Genomic DNA, 26,085 nt, shown 5'->3' with positions numbered 1-26,085 from the left:
GGAAGGAAGGAAGGAAGGAAGGAAGGAAGGAAGGAAGGAAGGAAGGAAGGAAGGAAGGAAGGAAGGAAGGAAGGAAAACAGAAGAACAAACGGCTTCAAGAAAGGAAGGACGGGACAACAAAAGGACAAAAGGACGGATATGAAGAGAGGAATGACAAAATAAAGTAAAGAAGGAAGCAAGAGAAGAAGAAACTTTTAGAAAATCGGGCAGATGGAGAACACAGGACATCACACGCGGCTGTCCGAACTCTTTCAAGCACACTGTGAATATAAATCCAGCTCCAGGCTTTCCGCTCGGCACACGTTTCGTTTCCTGCTCACCTTGAAGCCTTTCTTCAGGTCCTCACAGAGCTGCGAGCAGCCGCTCAGCTTACTGTTCAGACACTCGTTGATGAAGCAGTTCAGCTCATCAGAGCCGTCGCCGCAGTCGTCCTTATGGTCACAGAGCAGAGCCTCAGCGATGCACTTTCCATTACTGCAGGCGTACGCGGTGTCGTTGCATTTCTTTTCTGTTCAGTCGAACAAAGAAATTAAATGAGAAACAAGCGGAGAGAAAAGTTCACTCGAGCTGATGACATTTCAAAGATCGCTTCAGACGTTATTTCTAGTCTGTTGAGAAATCTTTCCAGCTGCCAGATATGATCAGACTTTTTCCTTTCAAATAAGCATTTTTTTTATTCAGTGTTCAATGAAACATTTATTGTGGTTGTTTGCAGATTATCTATTGCTTTCTCTGCTTTAATGTTGTTTCTATTTTGTATTCAAATCATTTCCTGCCTTTTTTTCCCAGCTTTTCTGGTTTAATTAACCTTCCTAACCCAGGAAAATCTAATTTTATGAATAATCATTTTTACTATATTGTCCTGCCCAATACTGACAGCAACTGTCATAAATAAAGTTATGCATAAATCTGAATAAACAACTACAATAATAATAAAAAAAATCCCTGATATTCCAGTTCTTGTTTTATGCATTAATCTCAAGTCTAATGTTACAAAAAAGGCATTAAACTCTTGAAGTAAATTTTAATTTCCTAAAGGAAAAACTCTAAGAAATGCAACAAATACAGTTCTGGAAAAAAATGAAGAAATTAAGAGCCCACTGCACTGAACCCCACTGGAAACCTCCTGGTTTTTCCACCAAATATTGATTTCTGATCCCTTCCTGAGTTAAAACATCCGTATTGTTGTTTCTAAATGAATGTTTTCTTTGCATTGTTTGAGGTCTGAAAGTGCTGCATCTTGTTTGTTATTTTGGCAATTTCTTATTTTCTGCAAATAAATAGTAAATTGTTGCTAGGAATTTCTGAGACAAGATGTCAGCAGTTCATAGAATAAAAGAACGTTTGTTTTACTCAAACTTATACCTATAAAGAGTAAAATCAGAGAAACTGATCATTTTGCAGTGGTCTCTTATTTTTTTTTTTTTCCAGAGCTGTGCGGCGTGTCTGCATCTGACCTGGACTTGAGCAGTGAGGGTTTTTCGGCGCTTCGTCTGAATGGTCGTGGCAGTCAAACTCTCCATCGCACTCCCAGGACTTGTGGAGCAGACAGCTCCCGTTGGCGCAGCGGAAACTGTCGGGACCGCACGGCGGGTAGTCTGCGGTGACAAACAGCGAGCGTGCTCAAATAAAAGTGGCAGGAGAAGGAGGAAGCGTTAGAACGACTGGCCCATTAGGTGCAAGGCGGCCGCTTACGGCACTCGGGGGACTCGTCGGAGCCGTCTCTGCAGTCTTTGTCGTGGTCGCACACGAAGTGCTTGGGGATGCACTCTCGGCTCTGGCACATGAACTCGTCCCCGCTGCATGTGTCGTTGAAGACTGAGACGGAGATCGTTTGGTGAGAAAACAAGTGATTTGTTTCTTCCTCAAACAGAGCAGAGGGGTTCAGCTCACCACATCCTGCTGTGACGCTCTCGTCGACGCCATCCGGGCAGTCTTTGTCGCCGTCGCATTTCCAGCGTTGAGGAATGCACACATTTGACCCAGGACATCGAAATGTCCCCGGACTGCAGCTTTTATTCTCTATAAAAAAAATGTTGCAGCTCAGCCACATGTTTTTTTTTTTAGAGTACCATAAAAAAAAAACATAAGGCCGCACCCAGGTGAGCTATCCTCGCTTTTATATACAGCGCAGGTTTAATTCTACCCCTGGAACGTGTCTTTTTTCACATTTTCTCATGGTGCAGTCACAAGCCTCAAAGTTTACTAAGTGATCTTTAACTGACAGCACAACAAGTGGTGCAAAACTGTGAAATGGGAAATGCCATTCAAAAAATCTGAAAAGTGTGGTGGGTATTTATAATCAACCCACCTTAATAAACATTTTTAAAGTTGATTCTTACATTCTTTGCAGGTATATAAGATTATTGGAGGCTGAACACAAATACATGCCACTATTTTCAGACTTTTATGTGTAAATCACTTCAATCGAGTATGAATATTGCATTATACAGCTATGTATATATTTTTTTTGATGCGGCAAAATTTATTTAGCGCTTACTGCAGTGAACGTCCTCGTCGCTGCCGTCGCCACAGTCGTCAGCCCCGTCACACACCCAGCGGCTGAAAATGCAGCGGTGGTTCTTGCACTCAAACTGCGACGGCGAGCAGACCTTGTCTACATAAAACAAAGATAGGGGCAATGAAAGAGGCATCGCTCCTCCGGGGAAAATAAAAATCCGTCTGGATTTCAGCTCGTCTCAGGTCGTACCACAGTTAATTTCGTCGGCACCGTTCTCGCAGTCATTTTCACCGTCGCACGTCCAGCTCATGGGGATGCAGCGGTTGCTCGGGCACGCAAAGAAGGGCAGCGGACACTTCGTCCTGCCGGCCCCTGACAGAGCAAAGTTGGCAATAAGCACTTTAGTATGAGAGGAAAAGGCTTTTTCCACATGAAATCACCTCCTGTCTTATAATTAAGTTCAAACTGTTCTCTTTTTATTTTCCTGTTCCTACTGGCGTAATCTAAGATGAATACTCGACGCATCAGTCGATGAGGATTCAAAGCACCTGGGCAGTTCCTTTCATCTGAGAAGTCTCCGCAGTCGTTGGCGCCGTCGCATTGCCATGAGGGGGCGTAGCAGAGCGTGGTGAACTCACACTTCTGAAACATCACACTCTTCACTCCCAGATGGAAGTAAGAGGAACAGTCCGTGGGAGCTTCGCGAAGAAAAACAAGCATAAAACTGAAGCCTCCGAGCGACATGCTGAGTTTAGCATGAAATTATTTACTGTTCCGTCCAAGAGAATGGATCAACTTACGACAGTTCATCTCGTCGCTCGCGTCCTCGCAGTCCACCTTCTGGTTACACTTGCTGGAGTTGGAGATGCAGCTTCCGTCTCTGCACTGGAACTGGTCGGCGGAGCACAACGTGGCTGGAGAAAGAGTTCAGGTAGATTAGTATTCTGAGCTGGAAAACTCAGCCGTTTTTAGCCTTTCCCAGTTATTTAGTACTTTAGTTTTAAACCCTTTTGCAATATTTTGTAGTAATTTTAATCCACTGCGCTCTCCCCGCTTTCTCAAAATAAGACTCACTATTGCAGAAGACTTCATCCGAATTGTCTCCACAGTCATCCTGCCCGTTGCACCAGGAGCTGTGCCCCACACAGCGGCCATTTGTGCACCGCCTGTAGCCTTTCTTGCACACGCGATTGGCTGAGAATCAGAGAGAAATGGGGTCAAATTACTAATCTCAGATGGAAAAATATGTGATTGTACACAGGAAAGATTGTCCTCACCACAGTAGGACTGTTTCTCATCAGACTTGTCCTTGCAGTGAGCCATGCCATCACAAGTCAGAGTGTAGTTCACGCAGTCTCCGTTTCCGCACTCAAACTCATCAACGCCTGTACACGTGGAGTTGACGCCTGAGGCACAAACACAGGAGGGCAAACGCGAAAGTTTTCAATTTACACCTAATTAAAAACCAAAATTACCTCCAAAATATCTTTGTTTTGTTTTTTTTTTGTCAAAACTTGTATTTTTCAAATTATTAATTGCAGGCTATTCTCTCAGATGTGTGATCAGAGAGCAGAAGCAATAGATAGATTGGGGAAAACATCCTCATAAAACAGAATCTAGTAAAGAGCATTAATGCTTGATTATGGATCCACACATGTTAACCCAGACTGTTTTTAATTAATCCGGCTCTCGTCGTACCGGTGCAGGTGTTGTCCTCCAAAAGCTTTCGTTCGCCACGGCAGCCGCAGGTGACTCTTCCTCCAGAGCTCAGCAGACACAGGTCCTGACATCCTCCGTTGTGGACTCGGCACAGAGAGAACTCACCTGTGCAAACATGAGGATTGTGAGAAGTAAACAAAGCTGCACATGGTACCTAGAAATTAGACCTCGCAACTACGCCAAGACCATTTATCATATAGCAATCACACCGGATCCCAAGTAGAGAAGTCCAGAATTTTCTCATTCTTGAATATCAAGCCCTCAGATCCAGATATCTATATTATTTAAAGGCTTGCATGTTTATCTTCAAGCAATGGCGTTGTCTTAAAAATGTGGTCAAACAGAGTGTAATTTGCAAAGAGAATCTGAATTCATGTACATGAAAAGGAACAAAAACCTAGATTAGCTTTTTCTGCACATTCAAGTCAGGTTATTTGTGCAGAGAGCTGCAATAATGACAATCCCTCTGCACATCATGCTAAGCCCTAACTTACAGCTGTTTGTGTCGTTGGCCACGGCAACAATGCCCATGGGCTGCTGGGGGATGTCGGCGCGCAACACCTTCATTTCACCCCCGGTGTATTTGTCGGCCCGAAGCACAGCCCTCCTGACCCAGTCCGTCCAGAAGATGTAGTCTCCGTAAACAGCCAGGCCAAACGGATGGACCGGCTCGTTCTTCAGCACCACCTGAGGTGGAAATAACAGCTTATGACATCAGCTGATCAGGAAATCACAACCACACATATTCTATCGCTACTATTGGCACCGCCACACAAAAGGTCGGACGCGTGATGACGTACGTATCTCCGACTGCCGTCGTACTCGCAGCGCTCAATCTTGTCAAGGGTGGCGTCAGAGAAATAAAGCTTCTCAGCTCGGTGGTCGATGGCCAGCCCGTTGGGGGTCCTGATATCTGTGCCGATGATCACCAGGACGTTGGAACCAGCCAGCGTAGCGCGCATGATGCTGGGAGACTGCTCATTCCAGTTGGTCCAAAACATCAGGCTGCAATGCAGAGACACCGCAACACATACATGGTCAGCGTTATGAACAAACGTGTGAAAGCCAAGAACCCAACCAGCTCTGACCTCTGACACTCGTCAAGCACGAACGCCCTCGGGTGGTCGTCTCCCGACATGGTGACCACGGTGTTCCGGTCGACGGCGCCCCAGCGGCTTTGGTCCACGGTGTGGCGGGTGATGGTTGACGTAGTGTAGCTGGTCCAGTATAGCATATCCCAGCCCCTGTGGTACGCCAAACCCTCCACAGAGCCCACGTCTGACACAGGAAGGAAAGCGGAGAAGCGCATCAGTCACAGGTTGTGTTCAAATGCCAAAACGCAGTCCTCTACTTGCAGGTAAGTGCTGCCTGGTGTCGCAAAGTCACAACTCTGGACATGACAGCTTGCTGTAAAAGGGAGTGAGGTGTCATTCGGGTCTTTTATCCAACAACCACGGTGCCAAAAGGACACGGGGAAACTTTTTATTACACTACCTCATCAACGGATGAGAGGGGGTCATTTTCTGTTGCACAACCTTGAAATGAGCTAAAGCAGGGCTGCCCAATGCGTCTATCGAAAGGTTTTGAGTCGATCTCGGCAGGCAGGTGACAAACCTGAGACCAGCACTTCCTCTTCTGACAGGCTTATCAAAAATATTCACTAAGATCCTAAACGTTTGTAGCTTCATTAAAAAAAAAAAAGAATAATTATTTTTTAAAAATCAACGAAACTTTGTTAAAATTAATAATCTCAGCAATTATTGTTTCAACAAGGTGTTGCGCAATTCAGTGTGTTTTGGTTCCATTAACAAAAAAAAAAAAAAGAAAAAATAAAGGCGACTCAAAGACCGACTGACGAGCAGAGCAGGAGTTTAAATTAGCTAATCAACCACCGCTGTGTTCATGAGAGGCTGATTAATAATGGAGAAATAAATATCAAGCCTGGAAACCGGATGTCGTAACGGACTGAATGTTGTGTTTTTAAAATAATCTCTGCTCGTCTTGCGGGGCGCAAGCGGTTGCCACGGCAACCGGTGTGCTTAAATGCCAAAGAGACCGAGAGTAAAAAGGTAGGAGATGTTTTCAGCTGATCGTCTGTTCGGGTTGTTTTACCTTTGTTTACCTTTGCTGTGGCTCATTAGTAGTTTCTGAACATTCAATAAACGACAAACTTGGACTAATTACCTCGTTCGCTTGTGAGCATACGTCACAACAAACATCAAATAGGACAAATATATTTCATTAAGTTTTAACAAATTCTACCGCCGATAATTATGTGAAATTAAATTGATTATATCCTGACTTCAGAAGATTTGCCTTTACCTTTCCTGGGCTCTTTGGTTCCTCCTATCAGTCTGTAGTTGCTCATATTTCAGTCATCAAACCAAATGTCAGATCTACCATGACTGACTGACTGACACCTGCTGGCGTCAGGTTTGCAACCATCTTCTGACTGAGAAACCAGTAACCTCCTCCCAGTGTCAGAATCTCACCGAGGAAGAAACTGCGTTAGGTTTTCTGTCACTTTATTATTTCTGCTATAACTGATGTGATATATTTGCATAAGTCAATAGAGTTTAATTTGCAATTTTTATGTCTTTGTGTCGTGAGGTAGATCTCAGGCGGCTGGTGAGAGAAAAAGTAGATCTTGCTCTCAAAAAGTTTGGGCACCTCTGAACTAAAGGATTTTTTTTCTGCCTGTAGGGAGGTAGAGTACACCAGAGGATAGAGGAACACAAAGTTCAGACTGAGAACAGCTGTGCTGCTAATGAGAAACAGCCACACATGCACACTTACAAGGCTTCATTAAGAGCAGGACTGCTTAACAATGAAAATAAACTTCTGTGATAGTTCCTGGATGGACAGATATGGCGTACACATATTTCACCATGCTCTCATCTGTAGAAAATCCTCACATTTAAATTCCATATTTTCCAAGATCTCGTACAGACATTGTTAATAATGATAAAAGAGGTCTTTTCTCAGGACTGGATACGACCTCGCTAAGTCTTTCCCACTTCTGGCCAAATACCCAGCGAGGCTCCTTGCCAGATGAGGCACATCTTCAGTCTGACGCCAGACATGGATCACTGTTTCTGTTATGAATGTTTCCAAGTGAAGCAACGCTGCTCCGAACTTGAGCAACTTGCCAAACAGCGCCTTTTTATTTGCATTCATAAATCACTGTGCAGTAAAAATCAACGTACATATGATATATTCTTCCTTGTTCCCTCTCTCCTTAGAGCTGCTAATGAGCTGTAAATCTCCAAATCTTCCTTTTTACACAAAGTCCTTCATCTTTCTGTAGACCTAAACTGTCTCAGCATGTACAAATTTGCTGTTGCCAATCAAACGGATGAGTTGCAGTTTTATAACTCCTAATGGTGGCTTTCCTGACACAGATTTTATGGCAGCTGCCTGCAGTAGGTGTGATAGCTGCTCAGTGTTTGCTATCAGGCTGGAAGTCAATAATTACCCAGATTTTGCAGGCGAACGCCGTTCCACTGACTCCTCTTGTTTATTTATAGTATCTATGCATATTTTGTACATCCATGCACAAGGACTTCTAAACAAATCTTATCCTTTCTGATAAGAAGCTAAAATGATGAAGCATGGGAAACAAAAAAAAAAAAAAAAAATCTTTGCTAGGCCTCATTAGGTCCTCCCACAGTGAGCCGGCCAACCCATCTCTGCTGTGCTGTCTCATAATCGGTCCAGAGTTCACCTACCACTTATTCGCTTACAGTCAAGCTTCTCACCTTCTACGTTCACATTGTGCTCCCAATCCGCTTTGCAGAATATCCCTCTCTGCGGAGAAAAGAGGGGCTGTGGATTGATTTGTCCGACTGAGAAGTGATGTGGAGCGGTGGGCTGCTGCGAGGTGTCAGACCTGAGCTTCACAGTTTTCATTCAAGCTCAACGGGAGACCGAAGAGGAGCAAAGAGCCTACTGGGAGCCAGCTGATTGGACGGTACATGGAAAATAGATGCATCACTGAACAAGTCTGTCATGTTGACGGTCATGTCCCAATAGGAGCATGTCAAGAAGAAGCATGTGTTTATATTTAACAATCACCTTCTCCTCTAAAAACTGCCTGGTAATTGTCAGCACCCTCGCTGTTGCGTGTTTGGAAATCCATGTGGTGTTATTTCTTGGAAGACTGTTATTGACTGTGACTAATCCTTTCTACAGGTATTATCAGCCGTTTTATGACTGGTTGAGTGAAATGACCGAACAAGCTGTTGGGGAGAATTGAGAGCGTCAGAATCACCTGGACCGAGGACAGGATGTGTAACTCTTCTGGCAGCAGCGTGGAGCAGATGTGTAACTCTTCTGGCAGCACCGTGGAGCAGATCTTCGTTCCCATAATGGATTCACTCATTTTGATCCTGGGAGTTACCGGACAGAGCTTAGTGATGGTGATCTTGTGCAGACGACAGCGGAGGCGTATGAAACGCGGTGGACAAGCTTCCCATGCGTCCACGATCGGCACGGGAACAGACATCCTGCTGCTGGCTCTGAGCGCTGCAGATCTGCTTCTGCTCTCCATGATTCCCTTCTACTCCGCCGCCATAGCCATGAGGAGGTGGCCGTTTGGGGACGTCATGTGCCGCCTGGTGGGCTTCCTGGGGTCTGCCTGCTCGTCCGCCAGCATCTTCACCCTGGCGGCGCTGGCCGTCTCTCGTTATCTGATTGTGGTGAAACCCACCAGAGCGTACGGCCTGCTCACCCCGCGCAGGGTCTCCATGGTTGCCGTCCTCCTATGGGTCCCGGCCTGCTGCCTCGGAGCCCCTCAGTTGGCTTTCCGCTTCGTGAAAACCTCTCAAGGAAGCCCTGACCGCTTCATTTGCTTTTCCTTCCTGTCTCACGAGCAGCGGATGATTTACGGACTGTTTCACTTCCTCGCAGCCTTCATGGTTCCACTGGTCACCATCGCGGTGGCATACGGCAGCATCTACGTGTTCCTGTGGCGGGGCCAGCAAGCCAGCACGACCCCCCAAGTCGAACGCTATCAAAGCAAAGTGACTCAGACGACGGCCATGCTGGTGCTGGCCTTTACTGTGTGCTGGTTGCCCTCGTACGGACTGGCGCTGGCCTTACTGGTCAATCCACACTGGGCGACCACAGGGGCCACAGGGGCCACGCCGCGTTATGGCGCCATTAGTGTGTTTGCTCGCCTAATGGCAACGTCTTCCACAGTGATGAACCCTATCCTCTACGTCCTGATGTCCCAAAAGTTCAGACAGGATCTGCTGAAGATTTTCAAACGGGAACGGCAAATCGAAAAGAACAATGTGGTGCTGTCTACTATCTGACAATATCGGTGTAATCAAATCAAACAAACTTTATGCTGTAAGACCTGTGAATAAAATGGTTGCCACTTGGCATCAGTGACAGACTGAAACTGAAAAGCCATGTCACTCGTTGTGAACCGATATTCACCCTTGAGCCGCGTTAGGAGATTATTGTGCAAAACGGTCTTAAAATCTGCTCGGTGTCCAGATGGTTTACAAGAACAGTAGGAATTATCCATTCTTGGGAAGAGTGGCGAGAAATAAAGACAAAAAAGGCTCGATTGTTTACAAGCCATGTAGCGGATACAGTAAAACCCACTAAAGAAAACCCACTGCATGTTTAGGGTCGTTGTCTGTGCAGCAAGACATGGCAGCTAGAATTAAAATGCCTTTATGGTCTGCATTCAGTGGTACTTAGATGAAATTTTAGCATTAATAATTAGCAAGAAAAACATGAATGTAGTAATCGTGTAGCATCTGATGAGAGTGGCCCAGGAACAAATGCTGGGGTCGACTTACGCTGTGATTTATTCCTTTGTAAAGTTCAACCTCAGATCAGCAAACGGCATCAAATCTAAATTCATTTCTGTTTCAAGTTAGAAACTCAATTAAATTTGTTAATTAATGCATGTTATTTGTTGATCAGGATACCTGCTAGTAGGAATACAATGTAATAATTTTTCTGCGATTTGTACTGTCAAACAGCGCAGCAATTAGTTTAATAAAGGATGTTTTATAGCACAGCATGTGATTTGTATAAAAAGTACAAATAAAAAGTTATTCCTGTTCATATTCAGCCACATCTAAAGTGCAAAGTAGCCATTTTGGATTTTGACGCCGGGGTCGGTAAGAATCCTCCGACTTGAACTCAGAATCTATTAAGTTCTCCAACTTTAAATCTTGTAAATGTACATTTCAGAATAACAACAGAACATTAAACTAAACTCCTCCTTCTGACCAATTATGCCAAACAATCAAATGAGTGTCGAGCAACAAAATTTGAAGCTTATCTTCCGTTTGTCCCACTGTTTTAAATGAAGTGAGTTTGTTCAAATTGTGGTACTTGTCAAACTTTGTGTCTACTTGGGTGTTACTTACTATAAAATGTTTGAGAGCCAGCAATATAGATCAAAGCATAATCATGTGTAAGTGACCTGGTTAAAGTCCAGACTTCAATCTAGTTAAAAGCCTGTAGTAAAACTTGAAAACCGATGTTTGTAGACAGCATTCGTTCAATCTGAATGCATTATTTGGTAAAGAAATAAAAACAAACATTTATTTTTTCATCTGTAGTGTAGATTGCAGACAGGAGAACTGCATTGCGTAAGACGATCACAAGATTTGCTGTGGGTGTGGATGCTTTATGGGCACAGTAGAAGAACCAATACTGAATCACATTCCTTGTTAGACAGATTAAAGCGAAGCTACTTTGGTAAAACATTAACATTGCACCTGTGTTTTGTTATGCTCGGATAAAGTAAATGAAGGCCTGTTTGTTTCTGGACCTCCTGTCCATTTTGTTCTCACAGCATAAACAAAAAAATAATTCCCCTTTATTTTGGGTTTGGCAACAACTTGAGAAGAAAGATTTCCTGGTTCTGTTTACATAAGTGGGAGTTTCTGTGGAAAATCTTGCAGCTTTCTTCTCCAGGATTTCTCATCAGGGGGCTGACAGCTACACACAAGCCCTTTTTTTAAAAAACCAAAAGAAAGAGGTTGGAAAAAAAACACAGTTTGGCAAATGACAGGGTTTGTATGTTGGAGGAGAGTGTGGGAATAAAAAAAAAGAAAGAAGATAAATAGAGAAAATATCTGTAGAAATGTCCTTACCCTTTGAACTTCTTTGTTTTGTACACTGAGCATTTGAACAGACAATTTCTAAAAAGTATTTTGAGTCAGAGGGACTAAATACAAATACATCTATGCCGTACTTTTCAAATTCTTCTGACTAAACTTTATAGCACCGTGTTATCAGTTTCTTTCTGCTTTTCATCTATGAACTACTTTGTGGTGGTTCATCAAACAACCACCACAAAGTATTTTGTAATGTTGCAAAATGCAACTTGAAAAGTATGAATGTTTTTATGAGACGAAAGTTGACCGAGTGGCAAAACCAAAACGGAAAAGCAGGGAAACTCACTCTCTACGACAGTTTTGCGGTCCGATCCGTCGTCGCTGATCTGCTGGATGTTGCCAAAGTGAATGTCGCTGAAGAAGATGCGGTTGGCTCCTTTGCCCCCGCCTCCTCTGTAGTCAAAGGTGAGAGCGATGATGTTCTTCATGTGCTCCGGATCTTCGAACGGCTTTATGGGCGCGTTCAGGTTGTTCTCGTCCGACAGGTGGACGCTCTTGAGTATGGTGCGCTCCGAGTAGAGAAGGTAGCCGTCGTAGTCGCGGCAGCCGCGGCCGTCCTCGGCCAGCATGCCGTGAGCGCAGGCACAAGTGCGCTGGCCGTTGCCGCGGTAAAGGCAGAGCTGCTCGCAGCCACCGTTGTTCACTTTGCACACATTTGTTCCTGCAAACAGACGCAAACATAAGCGACTGCATTGATTTCTAAATCAAATTATGGATTTTTTTTCTCCCCTTTCTTTGGTTTTGCTTACCTTGCTGCCTGGCCCTGTTGAAAACCTTGATGTCTTTAAGCTGAACACCAATCCCAGTTCTCAGAGAGACGGAGTCTGTGGCGTTCTCCTTGCTGCCTCTTTTAATGGAACCATTCGCATGTGTCCTGTATGAAATACACAGTGTTCATTAGATGCTAATGCTTAGAAACGTAAAGAAAATCATAATGAGCAGCTGGGGAGTATCTGACCTATCACTCCAGTAGATGTAGCTCTCAAACACAGACACAGAGAACATGTCCATGTTGTTGCTGGCCAGCACCACCTCCCTGTTTTCTCCAGTCTCCAGGTTTATACGCTCAATCTTGTCTGTCCTGGCATCACACCAGTACAGCAGACCGTCCTACACACCAACATGAAGTAATCGTGAGGCTGCACACTCCCTGCACTTTCATCTCAAAAGCATAAAGAAGTGCTCCATTGTGGCTCACCTCATAGTCAATGGAGATCCCGTTGGGCCAGCTGATACTAGCGTTGACCAGGATCGCCCTCTGTGAACCATCCAGGCGGGACCGCTCGATGCGGGGGTACTGACCCCACTCTGTCCAGAACAGGTAGCTGCCAGCAAAAACATGTAGGAGCACAGGAACACTCAAATGGTGTAATCAATAGTGAACTGTAACTACAAATGTGGTGGTTGAGCTGCACAGCGTATTTCATTTTGTAATTCTCACCCTTTCTCAGGATGCACGGTGATGGCGCGTGGCTTGTCCAGGCCCTGGGAGATCACCACGTACCGGAAGGAGCCATTCAGGCGAGCCACCTCGATCACATCGAAACCTTGGTCAGTCCAATAAATGTTTCCTGTGTAAGACAGAGGAGAAATGTTGAAAAACAGACAGATCTGTAGGTAAGATGTACGTCCACTGTATATATAGTCTAAACAATATATGTTTTACTCATCTGTCCCTTTTTAGTGCAAGTTTTTTATATTTTGAATTGTTTCCCCAAGTGTATTATAAACCTGGCGGGCCACCAGGCTTTACTTGTGCCCCCACCAGGCTAAGCATTGCTTATTTATTTAAGTCTTTTTAAAATATTTGCATTTTTTAAGGCTTTATAGTTGGTGTTCAGGTGTTAATCTTCCAATCTTTCAATAAAACATGACTAAGTCATATATTTAAATTTCCTGTCAACTTTAAACATTTTTGAACTCAAAAACACAAAGGGTCGCTGGATGAAATATATTACATAGATACATAGATAGCTAAAATAAACTATCTATGTAACTAGCAAATGACTGCATAGCTTATTTTTTTTCCATTCTTAAGTTTTACATTGTTCAGTCTTTTTTGGTGAAGCCTCTCACCAGCTATCCAGTCCACAGCGATCCCCTCCACTCTCCCGATGCCGTTGGTAATCACGTCTTCTCTCCAGGTCTGATCTCTCTTGGCCCTGCTGATGGTACTCAGGCCCATATCCACCCAGTAGATCGTATCATTCTCTACAACAAACAAAAGAAAACAGGCTTCCTGATCAATAAAGGGAAATTATAACAAGAAAGTCAGAGGGGGGAGGGAGGGTGAGAAAGCTTTACCAGCGTGGAAATCTATGCCGACAGCTAGTGAGGTGCCAGAGACAGGTACCAGAGCATCAGACTTGTCTGAAGGGTCCAGAGGAATACCCCGAATGCCTTCATGAACAGAATACAGAAGGAAGGAGCCCACTCCTGCAATAAACACAAAAGTAGATCTTAGAAATCTCTGAGCCACTCCCTGACCGTTTATGTTAGCCTGTGAAGCAGAATTTGTTTGAAATTAGGATCTTTGTATGCACGCGAACACATCCTACCCTCGCAGGACTGCTGCCCGGTTCGCAGGCTGTATCCCGCAGTGCACATGCAGGCTCTGGTGTTGTGGGAGGTGGGGAGGCACAGCTGGGAACAGTCTCCATTGTTTTTGCTGCAGAAATTGGTGCCTGTGAGCCGAAACGCACAAAGACAAACACACAAAACAAATCAAAGATGAGTAACCGGGTATAAACAGAGGTGCCTGCGATAAACATTCAGAGGCTTTAAGTTAGACCCTCTGTCAGACAGATGCACGTTGTCCTTCAAGGGACTTCAACAAAGAAATGTTGCACCTTTTTGCACGGTTTCGTTGTAGATCTTCATGTGCATCATGGGCGAAGTGCTGTTCCTCAGGACTTTCCAGTTGCCACCGTCTTTTTTATCACACGTTCCCATCTGGTCGGTTCCCTGGTCCGCCCACCACAGCTTATCCCCTTCGGTGAACGTCACACAGCGTAGACATTACACATCGTTTCTGCTGAAACTGCAGCTCAAACAAAGAGTTTATGATGATGGGCACATTAAGGCCTACCCATAATAGCAAGAGCTGTAGCCTTGATGAGCTTGCCCTTGGTGCCTTCCAGCACCTCCAGTCCAGAGCCGTCCAGGTTGCAGCGGTTGATGGTGCTGTTTCCTGAGCTGATCCAGTAGAGCTGAGCCGTGTCAAAGTCGATGGAAAGGCCTAGGACACAAAAGAGCACGTAAGAGCAATGTCCGACCTCATCACTAGGGGGAGCCGTCTCTTAGTCACAAACACAGGGGGGACCATGGTCTCTCACCAATAGGGCCTTTTTGGTTGGTGAAGAGGACACTGCGGTTGCTGCCGTCTGTGTTGGCCATGCTGATGTTGTCGCCGTCTGTCCAGTACAGCTTCCTGGTGTAGACATTTTTGTAATCAGCAGAACATATCAAAAGGACATACTGAAAGAAAAGCATATGTCACTGTAAACTTGGAGCTTAGGTGTAACCTATAGAGCCTTGCAAGTTTCTCAAACTTTTATGTATCTTATTTCAATTTTGACCAACACAAAGTAGTGTGTGTGACAGAAATGATACATGGTTCTGATACTCTGACAAATAAAAATCAGAGAACTTAGGATGTGTTCCAGCCAGTTTTTCATACCAAATACTGACAAGTTTGTCAAAATTTCTTGCAAAAGAAGTCAAACTAGAACATCTGTGAACAGCAATAAGACTTGCCAACAATTTGACTTATGTTTGTCACTTTAGGAGCCATTCTTTGGTCTTATGACCTCATCCTCTTTTAAATCTCTCTAAAACTTTCCCTCTGACCCATTTGCTGCGTGTCTTGGCCTTCGTGATGCTGTTTCCCACTATTGTTTTTTAACATAGCTTTGAGGCTTTCATGGAACATCTGAATTTCCACTAATTGCAATTTGTCATACCGGATTTTATTTAGGGATATCAGATTAAAGTAAAAACAACAATTTTCAGATTTTGGCTTGCTAAAAAGAAAAAAAGAAGGAAAACGAAGCATTCTTTACATTCCACTTCCCAAATATGTTTTCCAGGGGAGGGGACACTTTTGAAATCTACTGTATGTGACTCTTAAACTAGATTTCACAAAATCTTCTGAAAACTTAAACTAACATAAAAGTTTAATTTTGTTATTTTTTTGTACCTTTTTAACTTAGTTAATTGTTTAATCTCGCATCGTAACGAGATGCAATTGTCAGCCCTTTTTGTGTGTCGTTGCGTATTTAAGCTATATTTAATATGTATCACTTCCTTTTAATTCTAACCACATCCAGCTACAGCCTTTATTATATTTAACATGTCTCAGAAAAAAAAAACAGACTAGGGGATTCACATTTCCTCTTTTAAGCTTTTCCCTTTTTTTTAGTGCAAACACACAGTTTATCCTGCCCCAACCTTTTTTGACCCCACCCACTCCAGTTGGGGTCAAGTGTGTTTGTGTGGCAGAGAAAGCAGACGGCTCCAGCATATGGTTCTAACATCTGCTTCTCATTTTCAAACACACCAACAAAGCTCTGATCGGGACCAGTCCTATTCTTCACCGTGTCCTTCAAAGAGACAACGGAGTAAACAAACAACAGACACACTTTCTAAATGGAAATCAAACACAGAAAGGCACACATATTCCCACAGAACCACGGTATTTGGAGGTACAGATGGTTTGTCTGTGCGCTGTTCGACCGAGGGGGAGGCTAGAGCCAAGCTCTGTTTGGAGATTAGGGGGGGAGAGTTTCAGGAAGGGAAAAAATGAATGTTTTAAGTAACGCAGGAAGGGACAGGATGTAGGATAAACAAAGAGAACTTAGATGGAAAAAGACAAAGAAAGACAGAGACACTGGCTGTGAATCAGACACAGAGTCTGTCTGAGCTCAGAAAGTGTCAAAATAAAAGACAGAAGCAGCAGAGGATTACAATTAAAATGAGAGAACAAACTTTAAAGCCATTTTTATAGCAAGAAAATGCTTAAGGGTTAGCTGTCGGTAATCTATTTATTAACAGTGACTACATAAAGGGAAAACTGAGAAGATCCACAGTAATGTGTTTCACATTATCAGTAAAACCAGGTAGTGTTTAGTGTTTGGACAATATGGCTCTTCACTCAGAGCAGCAAGGCCTGAGGTATCTTTAGCACTCCGCTAAGCTAAAGTATTCTGTTATTTCCTCTCTATATGACTTTTCTACAGCTAACTTGGATGTCCGGTCATTGGGACACAACATCTCTCATCATATTTCACATCATGTAAGCAATGCAACAAAATAACTCAGTTCGGGTATGAAGCTTCAGAGTCGCAGCTTTAAGGAATCTCAGCCACATTTGATCACGTTCAGTTCTAACTTTTAGTAAATTTATAAACCTTGAACTGACTTGTTCTAGACATGAGAGCGACTTTTTAAAGAAAAATCTAAGATTAATGAGACTTTTATTTATCTATTTGCTTTATGAGCACTATAAATTTACACAAACTTAAAAAGTATAGTATGTAGTGTAAACTATAAAAATTACTTTTTGTAATGAATAAGGTTAGTATTGAAATTATCAGTTTTAATTGGTTCTTATGAAGTCAAAGTTAGCTGAATGGTGTTTGTCATAGGGTGTGTTTATTTATGTGTGGAGGCCACATGTGTTGGGGCTTCAGCATTCATGGAAGAAAAGGTCGCTGGGCAAAAGAAAGAATACGTCTCACAGCAGTTTTCGAGAATGAGAGTGTTTCTACATCAGAGAGTTTACGACGAGCCCCTTTCTATTTCCGTGTGTGTGAGTGAGTGAGTGGCACTGACCCCAGCATTGGATGCATCACTAGACAGTGTGGTTTGTCCAAACCCTGGATGACGGCGTTTTTAAAGGAGCCATCCAGTCTGGCGACATTAATCTGTTTCTTATTGGCATCATAGCTGGTCCAGAACAGGTTCCTGGACACCCAGTCCACCGCCAGGCCGTGCGTATTGGGTAGATCTGATGAAACACAGCAAACGTAAATTGTAGAACAACTCTTTGGTTTGGACAGAAACTCAACAAGCCTTTTTAAAATAACAGACAGTAGAGAGGACAAAGGAAAAACTATAGTGTGACCCTTCTTTCAGTGTTACTCCTCATCATTAGAGCTCTTTTAGTTTAAACAGTTTTTTCATTGATTTTTCAGTTGAACAATGTCTGCAAACCTGTATGCTGGTTGTGTGCCTGCTGTATTTTGACTATTAACCCAATATCCGACAAAAGTTTTGTTTTTATTATTATTATTATCTGAATTTCAATGATAAAATACATTTTTTTTCAGTCTGTGCCTAATATACTTTGCAGTTTCTTAAGTTTTTTTTTTTTTTTAATTTAGACCAATGTTTGCCCAAAACAGATGTTTCCCTTGCAAGTCTAAGTAACGATCCTATGAAAGATGTTCTGCCTCATCGTCCTTACCAGCAGAGACCACGGTCTCGACTCCGGTCCCATTAATAAAAGCTCGCTTGATCGTTTGTGTCCGCACATCTGACCAGTAGATGCGGTGCTCCAGAGCGTCGTAGTCCACCACAGTCACGTTGTCGATGTCCGGCACAGTGAAGGAGATGATGTAGTTGTAGTACGGGTTGTCTATGTCCACTCCCCTGATCTCTATTTGTCGAGCGTAAAGCAGAAACTGGCGAGACTCTGCGGGGGAGACGAGATGATGACATGCGTCCATTAATGCTCAGTGAAATTGGTCAAGTGGTGAACGCAGCAACAAGTCAAAAAGGGTAATCTCTGAAAAGGAAGCAATGCCTAATCTGTGGAAGGATAGTTGCTGCAGGGATGAGTGCTTCTTTGTATCATTCCTGCTGCTTGAACAAACGCTTAATTCAATTGTATCTTTGACTGACGTGATTATATGTGGCAGGGTAACGGCACAGCAGCCGCGTTGAGAGTAAATTCAATCAGTGAAAATACATAACAAATAGGATAAACTCAGCAGTCACTGTTTGTCTAAATCTGCGCGGCTTCAGTGATAGAAAGAAGAAATGGGAAGGGGGGATTGAGATGGGAGATTAATGATTCTGTCAGACTGTATCAGGCAGGCAAGAGTATGTTGTGGATGTGGGGGACAGTAATAATGGCTCCTCGGATCTAATATCACACAACATAATTGAGAGCCTTGCCCTGAATATTAAACTCAAGCAAAAAATAAATAAAAAACAAGCAGCCTGCCATTATATAAAGAAGAAAACATTATATTAAGCTTAGACGTTCGCTCTTCAGAGACTCACATTTCTACACACAAGCAGCAACAACCCCCCTCCACCCGCTACTGTAAAAAACCCCAAAAACAAACAAACACGACCGATTTGCACGTGTGTAGACTTACCAAAGCACGTCCGTTTGTCGGGGCCCAGCTTCATGAGGTGGGGACATGCACAGGAGAACGTCTGATTGTAGTTGATCAAGCAGAGGTGGGAGCAGGGCTCTTTGCCATCTTTGGCTGCACAGGGGTTTGGAGCTGCACAGACGACAGTGTGGATTAGAAGAAGGAACGACAAGGCGTTCAAGCAGACGGTCGGTCATTTTATTAGGTGCACAAATAGTAAATTAGTCGGTCAGAGTATTTTAGACACTGATGATCCCGACCCCAGGCTATTTTCTGCATTTCTTCCTCTCCTCTCTCTGCCATTCTTCTTATGAAGCTACTAATAGAAAAGGACACTAGCGCTACACAATCTTAAAAAAAAAAGTCACAATGATGATCCATTGTTCCTACAATTAACTTTATAATTGCATTTCTGAAAATAAATGTAAAATATTCCGATCATTTTTTTCTACAAAATGACTAATGAATGTTTTCTTTCTTAACTAAAGAAAGGAAACACTTCCTTTGCTTTATTAAATTCATCTAAATATGTCCACTAACATTGATTCATTACAAATAAACATTGCAAAAGAGTGTGGAATTTATTATGACTGTCCAAACTTATTCAGAGGGCTTTTGTTATATATTCTAAAGTTAACAGTACCTATGAGCTGAAAATTAAAACCAGGAAATGACTGAAGCAAAATGTGGGGAATGTTCAACCAGTACAAGATGCTTAGGAACGAAAAGTACAAAAGTACAACTTCCTGAATATTTTCTGAAACAGATTTCTACCCAAGTAGCCTGACCTTCTCCTAGTTCCTCAAATAGGTAAATAATTGCAAAAGAAAACTATCCACATTCCTGAAAAACAGAGATTAAACCAGATCATTTCCCTTTCCCTCAGCTCATAGCAAACCAAAATCAAAATTGGTCCAAATTGGGATGGGTAAGTTAAAGCTAGGTTTATGGTTGACATATAGAACAGGATGCGCGGTGGTGCGCTGACCCAACCACCGCGCGAGTACATGGCTTCAACATACATATTAACTATAAATGCCATACCGCCATCCTGGCTCACGCCCACTCAACCCCAACCTTCAAAAGTGCAACTATAACTCAGTCTTAAGAGTGCAAGAAATCAGAAATCAGTACATGCCAAGACAAGCCTGATCGGTGCGTCTCTGCAGTCAAAACACAATTAAACACAAAACAATGTCAAGATAAAAACTGGAGGAACTGTGCAACCAAAAGAAAACACTTGTAGCTGAATGCAATGCTTTGTCAGGTACATTTACAACAAATAACTATAATAATAATAATAACGATAATGATAATAATGATAATAATAATAACTATTGACCTCTAGTTGGCAAATAGTGATTGCATACACTGATACCTTGTGGTTGTCTGGATGGATGGTAGACCTGCAGGTCAAAGGGCTGCGTATTAGTTCTCTGGACCACAGTCACGTTGTTCCCAGTCCACTTGTTTGCCTTGGCCAGCGTGTTGGTCCTCCAGTCTGTCCAGTAAACCTCTCCACCGTACATGGTGACAGCGAAAGGATGCGAGAGGTACTCATGGCCTCTCAGGACCTCAATCAATCCAGAACCATCGTACTTAGCAGAGTAAATGGCATCGGATCTGTGAAAATAACAATTTTAGCTACATGCTACTGTGAAGATCTTATATAAAAGGTTAAAATGTATTTTTTCTTATTTGTTTGACCTGGCATCAATCCAGAGGATGCGCCGCTCCAGATAATCCACAGTGAGTCCGTTAGGCCATCCTCCGCTGCCCGTCTCCTTATGGATCGTCTTCCTGCCTTCTCCGCTCATGGATGCAGCCTCAATCCTCGGCAAACTGGCATCCCAGTCTGTCCAGAAGAGGATTCTGCAGAAATATATTTTAACAGAGGGACTTGTTGTGACTGTGCTCTGTTTTATTTGCAGGAGGTAAAGCAAGCAGTGCAGCTGTTACCCATCGCGGGGGTCAAGAGCAATAGCTCTAGGGTGCTCCACTTCCCCAGCCAGCAGAGTAGTCCTCATAGTGCCATCCAACTTGGCCACCTCGATCTGATCAAGGTTGCTTTCCACCCAGTAAATGTTTCCTGCTATCCAGTCCACTGCCAGACCCTCGGGTGTAGCCAACCCATACTGGATCACTACATCAAAGCTGGTTAAAGCTGAAGGAGGAGGAAAAGAGACAAGGAAAACATTCAAACATCTTGATTTTTATCAGGTCCTTCATCTGCAGCCACTTGTAAAGTTGTGTTGGTAGAACTCTTCAAAGCTTTTTTATGTGACGCCCAATTAAATCCTGTTTCATCAGGCTATTTAGGAAAACAAATAATTATCTGGGGTGCTGAAGGTACTTGTTGAATTTGCACTCTATTTAATTTCACATGGTTAAAGGCTCTGCTGGCAAGAATCTGATGATGGCAGCTTTTTCAGGCTACTGTAGCCCACAGCACTGATCTGCAGGGGTTTAGAACTTAGAAATTTTGTAATTGTAATAAAACTCCAAGTATCACAAATTGTCCCCTAATGAAGTGTTTAGATGCCATGTAGAGAAAACAAAATGGCACAATAAAAACAAAAGACAAAGTGACAGTACAATTACAGAGCAGCTCCTAGAAGCTAAATATGTGGTGTCAGGGCTAAAGAGAGATCACAGCCTCTCTCTAACCCTTTAATTTCCCACTGCCTCCCTAATGAGAGTGAAGAGTAATTATTTGGGATGAGTCAGTATTGTGTTCTGAACAATGTTGACATGCTTAAAACCCCAAACAACTTCAATACAAACCTCTATAACTGACAGGCCTTTAAAGAGACAATTGTGATTTTCTGAAATGGGTTAATTTTAAGTTGGAACTGGAAGTTTCTTGTAACTCGTGTTTTCAGAGGAAATTGAAGCAACAGCTAGTTAGTTAGCAGCTTGGCAGCCAAACGCAGATGAGAGGAAAATATAGTATATTAACCTAGCAGTTAACAAGCCAATTAAACAAAAAGATAGTCACCTAACAGGTCCTTAAGCTAGTGGGTAGTTAAGCTAATAGCTAGTGAAAATAAGCATTAATCAGCTGATGGCTCGTCAAGCCCACAGTTAGATAACTATTAGCTTAACTATCTGTTGTAGCTTTTAGTTTAACAGCTAATCATTGTAATGGGCTCTTTGCACCTCAGCTTCCGCGTTCGGGGAAAAGCGGCTTGGTCACTTCCGGTATGTTGAAAATGGCATTTTACACTCGGTGCTTTTAGGGTTAGTCCAAGATAACAAGTAATGATGTACATCAATCCGAAACCCCAGCAAGTAAACTGGAGAAAAGATGTTCGCCTCGTTATACATTCACGGATCCGAAGGTGAGTTTTACTTTCTTTAAACTTTGTGGCTAACATAGCTTATGCTAGTAGGCAATATTCTCAGACATTTTTCTTGTAAAAATGTGCTATTTAAGTATCTAAACATTTTTAATCCATTCTAACGGACATTGTTTTTACCTTATTTTCTACTTATTTTCAAATATATTATATGTGTTTATTGTTGCATGAGGTCAAACTAACAACTAGTTAAGGAAGTTGTCAGTTTGCTATTCAAGCTAACAGCTAGCAGCCTAAAGGTAGAGTCATTTCCAAAGTGGATAGGCCACCAAGCTAATCAAATTCTGAGGTTTTGAAGAAATTGTTCATCAAACTTATCATCACTTTTACATTAAACAATTAATTCCATAGCCTAAGTAATTGATTGTCTGCAGCCTGTTTACGTCTTTCATGGAGTGTTTCTATTTCTCTTTCTGGACATTTGCAAGTTTCACTGTTATTTGTTTTTCTAATAATACGTTTTCAAGCTTTTTAGATTATGAGATAGGCTGTCAGCAATGCAAGTTGTAAATAGAATTAAGGGGCTGAAAATAAAATGTAATGATATTAGAATTATGGCAATAAAGCTGTCTAGCACATTTTCAACTCATCCATCTTTCTACATTAAAAACAAAGACTGAAAACAAACATGAATAGAGGTATTGAAAGTACAAGTATTAGAAAACATCTCATCGATTTATGTATCTGATTTCAAGCCAAGCTGAGTGAACGGATTTTCCAAAACCTCTTTGCTTTTAAAAGTGCCATTAAATAAAGAAACAGTAGCTTCTCTGTTAAATCTCTATATATCAAGCTTATATAAGCTTGATATATATATATATATATATATATATATATATATATATATGTGTGTGTGTGTAAAAACGTTACCTCCATTCTCAGACAACTTCCCACGATAGATCTTATCCTCCACTACGTCAGTCCAGTAAAGGGAACTCTGGTTAAGATGGAAATCCAGGGCGATGGTGTTTCTGAGGCCAGGCACCAGGACACTGAACTCCCCCTTGTTCAGATCAATGCGCCGGATTTCATGGCGGTTTGAGAAGATAATAAATGGTTTGAATGGATCTGTGAAAACACAGAAAGAAAAGATCTCATGAAATTGATTACAGCTGAATTTATTCTCCTAAGATGATTGACACTCTTTTAGGCAATGACTCTCCTGTTCTTATTCTAAAAACTCTACAAACTAAAAAAAAAAGTCCTCTACTCTTTTTTATTTTTTGCAGAACTGTTAAATAATTCAGTCACAGTGGATGGTTGTCAAGCATGACTCTTGTGTTCAAGATGTTGTCAAATAATCGCAACATAATGCAAGCCTGCAATCTGACTGGGACACTCCAAATCCTTCAATTTTGTTTTGAGCCATTCAGTGCTGGATTTACTGGTGTACTTCAGATTGTTGTCCTGATGCGTAGTAAAACAGTGTTTGAGCTTTTCTACAATTTTATTTTAGTCTAGAGAGTAAAATTTATGGCTTCATCAGCTGTAGTGACTCTTTGAGGTTCTGAAGAGGGAAAACAACCTCATACCATTTAGTCAGTTTAGGTAAGCAATGGTTTTTGGTCAAGTTTCGTTTTTATTGTTGAATTGTGAACTGACTTTAAGTGATCTAAGTGAGACGTTGGACATTAATGACAGAACTAGACATAAAATCTCCCTCATTTTATTCAAATGGGGGACAGTCTCAGTGTAGTGATTGCTATGTTTCCGACGTGTTCTTAAATTTCTTTAAGTTTGCATATACTGTGTTGCTTCATTAAGATACTTTTTCTTACTTCATGTTGCCAAACAGGTTCTAGCCAAGTGATTTCTTCATACTTCAGTCTTCAGTGACAAGTGAAACTGAACTTAAATTATGACTTAACAAGAGAGGGAAGTTATTCTGTACTTACTGAGGTCATCTTTGCCTAAAAGAAAACATTTTTCAGGAACTGAAACCTTTGTGACAAAAAAAAAAAGCACAAAGTGAAGTAAATCCAAGAAGGAGACGTTTGTGCTCATAATGTCTTGCCCATCTGAGAGGCCGTCTGTTTTGGCCAGGCCACTATTGTAAAAAGGGATTTTAAATCTTAAGGCTTCTACTTCAGTAAATTTGCTCTGAGCAAAGAAGAAGAGCTCTGCTGTGCAGAGTATTGGAGGTGGCAGCCGTGTAACGCTGCTCTGGGTGACTCTCCCTATAAAGAGGGGCTATGCTGAAAGCTGCTTTAATCCTGTGTAATGAAAATGGTGAGTAAATTAGACAGCAGTTATCTGGAGCAAACAGGCAGCTAGACAGGCTGCGGGACGAACGACAACATGCAGCTGGCTCGCCTCTAAAACCGGCAGGTGAGGAGCGGCAGGATAAAGTTTCCTTCTTGGGTAGTTGCTGCAGGGAGATAAATACAGCATGTTCTTTTTATGTGGCTGATAAAACTCAGAGCTGTTTCAGAGTACTCTGTTCCTCACAACCTGACCTTCCGATGACTTCGATAAAATCCGCTGCAGCTTTTGATTTTTTACGACCATTTGCGGAAAATAATTTTCATTAAATTTTTTTAAAATCGTAGAATATTTATGGTCTCTTGGGCAACCTTCTGATCCATCATAAATTTGTGCTGAGAGCAGATAACCTCTATTTCTCTTTCTTTTTATTGCTTTGTGTTTCACTCCAATAGAGTACAACATTTTGGGCCAATTGGATCTCCAACAACTACACATGTTCTTGCTACAGTTGTGTGTCCTGTAACTTCATCCCATTTTTATTAATAACCTCACTCTCAAACATCAAGTCTTTAAATATGGCACATTCAAAATTATTACCACTCATGCAGTTAAGACTTCATACAAGTACCTTTAAGTATTAGTACAACACATATAGTTCTTCTAATATTTGTAAGGCTGAAGCATGGTATTTCTCTTTGAAGACCCATTCTTTGTTTTCTGACTTAGCATACAAGATTTGTTTTGGTGTTTCAAAAAGCACTTTAAAAAATGCTTCCAGAACTGTTGAAAGAGAAACAAGCCCACAGCAACACAGGTCCTCCACCATACTGAGCAGTGAGTATGGTAAATGTTAATCTCTTGTTTCACATCAAAGAGAACAATATTACGTAATCTAAAAAAAAAACAATCAGACAGCTGCAGCTGATCCAGAACGCTGCTGCTCATGTTTTCACTAGAGACATCACACCAGGTCTGAAGTCTGTACACCATTCTCCCTGCAGCTCAGATAATAAAGTGTTTTTGTTAGTTTATAAATCACTGAGCTCCTTAGCACCAAAACACATGAACTCTTGTTGTTGTATCAACCCTTCAGAGCACTCAGATCTTCTGGTTTCAGTCTGCTCTGCATCCTCAGAACCAGAACCAAGCAGCATTCAGTTTCAATGCTCCACTAATCTGGAACAAACTTCCAGGAAAATGCAAAAATGCCTGAACACTGAATTCCCTTCAATCAAGGCTAAAATCCTAACCTGTGTAGAGCTGACTTTAATACTTAACTGAAACGTTGACCAACATATTTGATGTGTATTTGCTTGATTATTTTAATGGTGGCATCTGACAAAACTCAATGGTTATTGCTTGTTTAATAAGTTACGGTGTTATGTTTTTATGGTGTCAACCACTTTGAACTGCCTGGCTGCTAAAATGTGCTATAAATAATCTTCACTTGACTAGTCCTATTTCACCAAATCCCACAGTTAAAGTAAGAGTTTTACTAGCTTTTAATTTACAGTTGACGTTATACAGATGGTACGACAGAAAACCAACCAACCCAGCCAACAAGTGGCATATAAATGGCTTATAATGGTTACCAGAGAGACCTTTTATATACAGCATATCAGGAAACCTTAAGATAACCAAATGTTCCTTGGTGTTCCCAGATATAAATTAAAAAGCAGACGTGATTGTGCATTTATAGTAGCTCCTCCTGTTCTCTGGAACAACCTACCTGTCCTAATAATAAGTGTGCTGAGTATCGATCACATCAAGAAACTCTAAAAGACTCATTGCTTTCTATTTAAATCGA

The 26,085-nt window shown here is 42.1% G+C and overlaps 2 protein-coding genes across 15 annotated transcripts in view; one reads left to right on the top strand and one right to left on the bottom strand.

Annotated features, from left to right (window-relative positions):
* LOC103147623 (low-density lipoprotein receptor-related protein 1-like) overlaps window positions 1-26,085 on the bottom strand; it is a 108,092-nt gene that overhangs the window by 15,632 nt on the left and 66,375 nt on the right. For all 8 annotated transcript variants that reach the window (XM_016678637.1, XM_016678633.1, XM_016678635.1 and 5 more), the window contains 32 exons: window positions 22,944-23,141; window positions 20,674-20,878; window positions 20,422-20,586; window positions 20,093-20,337; window positions 18,715-18,846; window positions 17,796-18,023; window positions 17,162-17,336; window positions 14,665-14,759; window positions 14,418-14,567; window positions 14,179-14,319; window positions 13,888-14,013; window positions 13,634-13,765; window positions 13,406-13,540; window positions 12,771-12,900; window positions 12,528-12,654; window positions 12,288-12,439; window positions 12,079-12,203; window positions 11,616-11,990; window positions 5,270-5,459; window positions 4,982-5,186; window positions 4,676-4,868; window positions 4,161-4,286; window positions 3,740-3,868; window positions 3,537-3,656; window positions 3,263-3,376; window positions 3,011-3,160; window positions 2,712-2,834; window positions 2,502-2,618; window positions 1,895-2,023; window positions 1,697-1,819; window positions 1,459-1,599; window positions 322-509 (listed from right to left, as the gene is read on the bottom strand). In XM_016678637.1, the coding sequence (XP_016534123.1) occupies window positions 322-509; window positions 1,459-1,599; window positions 1,697-1,819; window positions 1,895-2,023; window positions 2,502-2,618; window positions 2,712-2,834; window positions 3,011-3,160; window positions 3,263-3,376; window positions 3,537-3,656; window positions 3,740-3,868; window positions 4,161-4,286; window positions 4,676-4,868; window positions 4,982-5,186; window positions 5,270-5,459; window positions 11,616-11,990; window positions 12,079-12,203; window positions 12,288-12,439; window positions 12,528-12,654; window positions 12,771-12,900; window positions 13,406-13,540; window positions 13,634-13,765; window positions 13,888-14,013; window positions 14,179-14,319; window positions 14,418-14,567; window positions 14,665-14,759; window positions 17,162-17,336; window positions 17,796-18,023; window positions 18,715-18,846; window positions 20,093-20,337; window positions 20,422-20,586; window positions 20,674-20,878; window positions 22,944-23,141 (5,084 nt within the window). The remainder of the gene's footprint in view (window positions 1-321; window positions 510-1,458; window positions 1,600-1,696; window positions 1,820-1,894; window positions 2,024-2,501; window positions 2,619-2,711; window positions 2,835-3,010; window positions 3,161-3,262; window positions 3,377-3,536; window positions 3,657-3,739; window positions 3,869-4,160; window positions 4,287-4,675; window positions 4,869-4,981; window positions 5,187-5,269; window positions 5,460-11,615; window positions 11,991-12,078; window positions 12,204-12,287; window positions 12,440-12,527; window positions 12,655-12,770; window positions 12,901-13,405; window positions 13,541-13,633; window positions 13,766-13,887; window positions 14,014-14,178; window positions 14,320-14,417; window positions 14,568-14,664; window positions 14,760-17,161; window positions 17,337-17,795; window positions 18,024-18,714; window positions 18,847-20,092; window positions 20,338-20,421; window positions 20,587-20,673; window positions 20,879-22,943; window positions 23,142-26,085) is intronic.
* Window positions 5,452-10,279, top strand: LOC103147622 (delta-type opioid receptor-like). Of its 7 annotated transcripts, XM_007566059.2 has the most exons (4): window positions 6,145-6,250; window positions 7,978-8,151; window positions 8,214-8,277; window positions 8,373-10,279. In XM_007566059.2, exon 4 carries the CDS (start codon window positions 8,468-8,470, stop codon window positions 9,494-9,496), a length of 1,029 nt encoding a protein of 342 aa, XP_007566121.1. In that variant the 5' UTR covers window positions 6,145-6,250; window positions 7,978-8,151; window positions 8,214-8,277; window positions 8,373-8,467; the 3' UTR covers window positions 9,497-10,279. The 7 variants fall into 7 exon arrangements, with proteins under 7 accessions (XP_007566122.1, XP_016534130.1, XP_007566121.1 ...); XM_016678644.1 differs by lacking the exon at window positions 6,145-6,250 and adding an exon at window positions 5,453-5,538 and having other exon boundaries at window positions 7,978-8,277; XM_007566058.2 differs by lacking the exon at window positions 8,214-8,277.

Source organism: Poecilia formosa, unplaced genomic scaffold (assembly GCF_000485575.1).
Source record: "Poecilia formosa unplaced genomic scaffold, Poecilia_formosa-5.1.2 Scaffold186, whole genome shotgun sequence".
Taxonomy (NCBI): Eukaryota; Metazoa; Chordata; class Actinopteri; order Cyprinodontiformes; family Poeciliidae; genus Poecilia; species Poecilia formosa.
This window is presented reverse-complemented; position numbering and strand designations above follow the sequence as displayed.

Bases quoted from the DNA above. Each gene is read 5' to 3' on its own strand.
- LOC103147622 (XM_007566060.2), top strand. From the start codon at position 8,468: ATGTGTAACTCTTCTGGCAGCAGCGTGGAGCAGATGTGTAACTCTTCT.